The sequence below is a fragment of the Dermacentor variabilis genome, chromosome 4 (assembly GCF_050947875.1).
Source record: "Dermacentor variabilis isolate Ectoservices chromosome 4, ASM5094787v1, whole genome shotgun sequence".
Classification (NCBI taxonomy): domain Eukaryota; kingdom Metazoa; phylum Arthropoda; class Arachnida; order Ixodida; family Ixodidae; genus Dermacentor; species Dermacentor variabilis.
This window is the reverse complement of record NC_134571.1, coordinates 4,552,672-4,559,253: the sequence shown is the minus strand read 5'-3', so window position 1 is coordinate 4,559,253 and position 6,582 is coordinate 4,552,672. Positions and strand designations below refer to the sequence as shown.

At 49.3% G+C, this 6,582-nt stretch overlaps 1 protein-coding gene across 1 annotated transcript; it reads left to right on the top strand.

The window, feature by feature from the left end:
• The first annotated feature begins 3,753 nt into the window (after positions 1 to 3,753).
• On the top strand, positions 3,754 to 6,307 carry LOC142578591 (carboxylesterase 1C-like). Its single transcript, XM_075687985.1, has 2 exons — positions 3,754 to 5,223; positions 5,312 to 6,307. The coding sequence occupies exons 1-2, from the start codon at positions 3,764 to 3,766 to the stop codon at positions 5,712 to 5,714; spliced, it is 1,863 nt and encodes a 620-aa protein (XP_075544100.1). The 5' UTR covers positions 3,754 to 3,763; the 3' UTR covers positions 5,715 to 6,307.
• Positions 6,308 to 6,582: the final 275 nt, after the last annotated feature.

The following is a 6,582-nucleotide window of genomic DNA, read 5'->3' as shown; positions in this document are numbered from 1 at the left end:
GCACACAATTCATTCGGTGCGCGGGAGCCCCCTCTGCTGTTGACCGCCTTCCACCGAAAGAGAAGCACGCGTATCTATGGCCGCGTGTCACCGCTTTGGTGGCCTTGCCGCAAATTGTATGTTTCGAATTCTATTCTTTTACCGTGGAATATTTGTGCATTTCCATTTTAGAGCAGTACTATATACAAGACGGGTATTGTACAATAGCTTCCGTTACATTTTTCTTCTTTTTTTCTTTTTTTTCCGCACGCAATTACGTCAGAGCCGCTTCTTGCTGCCATTTGGCATCTGATATAAAACAAAATACTGCTCAAGGCCTATAATAAAGTTTTGTTCAAATGGCGATTAGAATTCTTTATGGCTGCCGTAGTTCTTATAACAGTTAAGGGAGATAGAACTACAAGCTTTACTGAGATGCTGGAAGGACTGTTAGGAGGTGCCGAAGGAGGCCCACAAGGTAGTTAGAAAGTTTCACGGAGCGGTTTACAGATGGATTGCGTCGGTAGCGACAAGTCATCTTGAAGGTTACAGCTGAAAAAGAAAGCACTAAATGTAGTGTATGGTTTCTTTTTAAAGAGATAGCACCAGCAAGAAATGGCAAAGGGAATGAAAGAGCCCGCACGAGCAAGCGCTGACTTGCGTCACGAAGGTGGATGAAAATGGTCGTCAAGGGGAACTGCTGTTATCTGATTGCCGGCGTGGAATGAAATGTATAAGCTTCACTGCCATCTTAGTTGTGGGAACTATACGCTGCGCTAAAGAGCAAGAGAATGGATGTTGAACGTTGCACGCGATAGGAACAGGTACACAAACAAGCGCTGGTACTTTTGTCAGGTCATTCGTGAACGTGGCTGTTTTTCTGTATTTCTCCAACACTTTGCAATTGGTGGTCGTATAGCATATTTCATCATGTGACGTTTTCTGGCACCAATTCCAGTGACGTCTGAGTGACTCGGTCACAACACACCGTCAAAGACCTCTCTCGTTGATGTTGCAGGTTAGTGCCTTTACTAATCAACAGGCAGTCAAACTGCACGTAAACCAGCGCTGTCATGCACAACAGCACCAAGATTTGAGGGTCACGTACGAGGCCCTGCAGGGCGCGGTGTCTGTAGCAGCAGCTGAACCAGATGAATGTTAGGACATCTTCCCGCAGCGGCTAATGGGTGCTCGAGCGGCGGTCGGAATGCAAAGAATCTGGCGACATCTGCCAGGTAAATGACATCCGCCCGCAAACAACCGTCGCCGGTCCTCCTCCCACCCGGCGACGTCTTGATAAGCAGCCGTGCCTATTTCAGGTTTCTGTGCCTTTCGCGCACCGATTTCTGGTCTCGACTTTTTCCCGCCTGTGATTGGCGAGCAAAAACACGCTTTCCCCCTCTCCGCCGACAGCAGGCGGTGCGCGCTCATGGCTTGTTGTTATACGGTTGTAGTTAGTGTATTAGGAGGGGTGAACGCCTCGCTCGCTCTTATCCAGAGGCTCAACAAAAAAAAAAAGAAAGGCCGACCTGGCGCCGCGAACCACAGGGTCTCCTGGTCAGGTCGTCAGCACCGGTTCACGTCTTGTTTGTCTGCGCACCTTGCCAAAGTGAGAGCAGTGCTGTGCCAGCTCTCTCGCCCTTAACAAGAGGCCAACACACTTTCGCTTTTATTCCGACAGGGTAGTGCCGTCTGGAAGGGCAACTTTTATTTCCAACGGCTCGAGATAACAAAAAAAAAAAAAGAGGACGCACTCTTTTCAAAAAGCAGGTGAATGTTTGCTGGAGATGAGCTACACTTGCCATTAGGCGTTGCATGCAGAGTCCCAGACACAACAGCGTGCCACTCTTGACTCGAAGAGAGAATGAAAGCAAAATACAGCAGAACACTGCTTCCTGAGAAATGAAGCCGCAGGGGAGCTCTTTCCTTCAGATGCCAATCCTACTAGCTAAGTGGGAACCAGTCTAACGATTTCTTCAACTGAAAGAATAAATATAAGCAGTGTGCGACGTTGTGACATGACAGAGCACTTACACATCATCGTCGGAGCAAGGTAGGCAACAGCCTTGGATATCCTGTGCTGTGGCGAATCCTTCCGGATAAGGACAGACTATACTGGTGCTCGTTGCAAGTAGAACGTGCCCATCGCGTTGTGAGCTCCCGTCATTTTATTTATTTGAGAAGCATAACTCTCAGCTTCGAAACGGGTTCAAGTTTGTATTGCGGGTGTTTCGGTGACCACAGAACATAACTCATACTTTAAAAGAAAGAAAATCCAAGTCCACAAGTCACATCAGACATCACATTCTTGCACGCGCGCTTGAGAATTACATCCGAAACGCTGACAGTATAAAAAGCACAAGCTAGGCATGCGGTACTTGTTCTGAACGAATACATAGGCCTGCAGTGATGTCGGCACTTACACCATCATCATCAGCCTATTTTATGTCCACTGCAGGACGAAGGCCTCTCCCTGCGATCTCTAATTACCCCTGTCCGGCGCCAACCAGCGCCAACTAGCACAACTAGCAGAACTAGCACCCGCGAATTTCCTAATTTCATCGCACCACCTGATGTTCTGGCGTCCTCTACTGCGCTTCCCTTCTCTTGGTACCCATTCTGTAACCCTAATGTTTTAACGGTTATCTAACCTGCGCATTATATGGCCTGCCTCGCGCCGTTTGCCTCTTAATGTCAATTAGAATATCGGTTATACCGGTTTGCTCTCTGATTCAAACCGCTTTCTTTCAGTCTCTTAACGTCATGCCTAGCATTCTTCGTTCCATTGCTCCTTGTGCGGTCACTAACTCGTTCCCCAGCTTCTTTGCCAGTATCCATTCTAAGCCCCATATGCAATCACCGGTAAAATGCACTGATTATACAACTTCCTTTTCAATTATAATGGTAAGCTTCCAGTCAGGAGCTGACAATGTCTGCCGTATGCGATCCAACCAACTTTTATTCTTCTGTGAATGTCCTTCTCATGATCAGGGTTCCCTGTGATTAATTGACCTAGGTAAACGTGCTCCTTCGCAAAATATAGAGGCTGACTGGCGATCCTGAACTCTTGCTTCTTTACCCGGTTATTCATAATTATCTTTGTCTTCTGCATGTTATACACCTGTAAAGAGTAGGTCGCCGAGACCAATGCAGTGTGAACATGTGTATGGTTATTGATTCTGTGTACGAATTTTGGCCTCGACTGTAAAGGTTCAGGTGGAGCGCTGCTGCAAACGAATATTCAGGCAGTAGAGATTTTCAACGGCGCTGGGTACCATGCCGTAAGTGCTTCCGATGCAGTGTGGCCGTTGACCAAATAGAGGCGCGTTTAAATAAGCTACGCGTATGAAGCCCAATCAACACCTAACATTGCGATGCTCAGGGAGCTACGTTAACGTTTCGTATGCGTGTTTTTATGTCAAGGAATCAAAATTCATTGCTTTGCAGCGAAAGCATTGGGCCTAAAGGATGCGATGCGCTCACTATCGCGGAAACCAAAGCACACGCGTGCCCGACGCATTTACCCGCGAGGCGCCTGGCGTAACTGTACACAGCATACTTTTCCGTTGGCGCCAATTCCTTTCGCTTTCCACGCGAGGAAAGAGGAGGAGAAGGGAGCCAAGTGCCGAATGGGGTCACTGGCATTCTTCTCTCCACTGCGCGGCTTATCGCATTCATTGAGGCGGTGCCCTCGCCGGCTCCCTCCTCTCTCCCCTCGCCAGACTGTCGCCCATAAAAGCGCAGCCTGCACACGGAGACTTCAGATCAGCTTCCCGAAGCAAGCATGCGTGTCGCTCTGATGCTTTTGTGCCTGGCGGGCACGCTGTCGGCGCACAGGCCCACCTCCGTGCAAACGTCCTCGGGCCTCCTGGTCGGTTTTCGCTCCAAGGTTGGACACCATCATCGCGTCAACCACTTCCTGGGCATTCCGTACGCCAAGCCCCCCGTGGGTGCTCTCCGATTCGCACCCCCTGAGCCGCTGGACGATGCCAGTCAGGAGGAATTGGATGCCAGCCACCACGGACCCTCTTGTTACCAACCGGCTCACCTAAAGGAGCTTATGAGCAGCTTTCTGGACGACGCCTCCGAGATGAGCGAAGACTGCTTGACTCTGAACGTGTATGTACCCGATGTCCCAGATGCGGGTCTCCTTCCCGTGATTGTTTGGATTCCTGGGGAGGGCTTCGACTACGCTATTGCACGCCAGTTCGACGGCGGCTACCTAGCCATACATTCCAATGCCATCGTCGTCACGGTCAACTACCGGGTGTCCTCTTTGGGATTCCTCACCACTCTTACGCCCGATGCCCCCGGAAACGTAGGCCTTCACGACCAGCGCATGGCGCTCAGATGGATTAAGAAAAACATCGCTCACTTTGGTGGCAATCCGGACAAGGTTACCATCATGGGGCGCTTCACGGGATCCATGAGCATTAGCATCCACATTGCCACTCCTATAAAAGAGAAGCTTTTTCAAAAAGCCGTCATGCAGAGCGGCATAGCTATAGGTGACTATGTGTTCGACTCGAACCCACTCAACACTACTGAGAAGCTCGCCGACGCTGTCGGCTGCCCCACCAATTCCAGCGTAGATATGACCACGTGTCTGCGGAACTTACCGGCTCCTGAGTTGGTGAGCGCCACAACTCGCATTGGAAAGTTCTTCAAGCCCGTCATCGACGGTAACCTCATCGTCGAAGAGCCGCTAGAGGCCGTGAAGAAAGGTCGCCACCAAGCTGTTGATGTCATCATTGGCACAAATCAGAACGAGGGTTCGCTGTGCCTCCTGACGCTGCAGTACCTCAAGTCAAATTTCTTCGAGCGCCTCATTCAGAACAGGCTCACCACACAAGACGTCGCCGACATGGTTCAGTTCCATCTGCGCGACTTCAACGTCCGGGACGACGACGTGCTTTCCAAACTCGTTCAGCACGAGTACCATTATCAGCACATCAAAGATGGTCTGCGAGCTCAGTATGTTCAGTTCTGCGGTGACATGTACGTAGCTTCCCACGCCGAGCAGATGGCCCGCCTCCTGGCTCACCATAAGAAGGGCTCCGTGTACGTCTACCGATTTGCTCACCGGCCATCCTTCTCCAAACAGCCCGATTTCATCGGAGCAGCCCATGGTGACGATGTGCTCTTCGCCTTGGGTCTTGTTCTCAAGCAGCGAGACCTTCCCAAGTCCGAAGTGCTCCTCAGCGTCAAGATCGCTGCCTCCATTGGCAACTTTGCACTTGACAGGTGCGTATCGCATCCATTTGGTGGGTTCAGCTTTAAGTGGTGTTTCTTTTGTTTCGTGTTGCTTAATGAATGTTCTCTCGCTTCACAGTGATCCAAGCATCGTTGGCGCCCCCAGTATAAATTTGGACTGGCCTGAGTACACGGAGCAAGGCCAGCTCGTCATGCACTTCACCTCTGGTCGCTCTACCGCTCGTCGCAGCGTGCTGAACCGAGCCGTCGCCTTCTGGCATGACATCGTGCCACTGATAAAGATCAGCAGGACCGTGCATGAGCTCCCAGCGGCCGAGCCACTCTCAGTGACCTCCTCCCAGGTCTACCTCTTCGAACCGAGTCCGCAGAGCCTCCGACTCACACTACCAGTGGAGCAGAGCGCAGCGTATGTCGTGGTGGCCCTGGCAGTATGCAACGCCCTCCTTCTAGTTGTGTCAGCTATCAGCATCACCAAGCTCCGCAAGACGCAGCCTAGATACGAAACACTGGAAAAGCTGTGAGGCTCAGTGCCACAAAGACTATTGTGAGATTGTGTACATAGTTCACTCATTCACTCGCATGCTCCATAATACCACGCACATCGGCAATTGCATTAGAAGTTGACAACTATATTTATGAGACAACCACGCGCACATTCATTGAACAAATGATTCAACTCATTGCTCATCTATCCTACACTTGTAAAAAAACATCGTGTTATGAAAGGGTTTTTAGCCTTGTATATAGTTACAAATTTCAAACGTACAAACTTTCGTAAAACTCAGTTATTTACCGGCACCTTAAATTTTGTGAACGACGAATTACGTCAAGCCAAAATAAAATTTGGCACAAAGGTATTTGGCGCGCAGGACAAGCAAAGCCGAGAAATTTATCAGCCTCCAATATGAGCAGCGTGCCCATTTCGCAACATGTCTGGACCGTGGAATAATAGAGTTTTACAGTACATTGTGAATATGGCGGACTTTTCTGAGCAGCCTGCTCGTTTTATGTCATAGGCTCTAGTCAGTGTCCTTTCATGTACCTTGAAAGATCTGTTGTCTTTGTCCTGTACGTATATCTTAAACTGTGATTAAAGAGATGTATTTGAATGGTATAGTTTCTATCCTACTTCCTTCGCTCACCGTCTACATGTCTACACTACTTTGCGAGTTGCAGATTCTGCGAAAACGTATTGCCAGGCATCCTTATAGTCATACTTTGACACTTCAATTGCATCCATAAGAGTAAAATGGGGATTTTAATTCTATGGAATATCAAGTGATCAGAACAATTAGGTTAAATTTTTTCGATCATGTAGAAAAAGCCAAGCCTTATTTGACCACTTCCACGGCGCGCACTTATATGAAACGCCTGCTGCTGTATTCGCAC

What these genes read in the sequence shown, in the direction of transcription:
- LOC142578591 (XM_075687985.1), top strand. Translation starts at nt 3,764, where the DNA reads ATGCGTGTCGCTCTGATGCTTTTGTGCCTGGCGGGCACGCTGTCGGCG. An exon ending in GGCAACTTTGCACTTGACAG is followed by an intron (nt 5,224 to 5,311) that starts GTGCGTATCGCA and finishes CTCGCTTCACAG; the next exon opens with TGATCCAAGCATCGTTGGCG.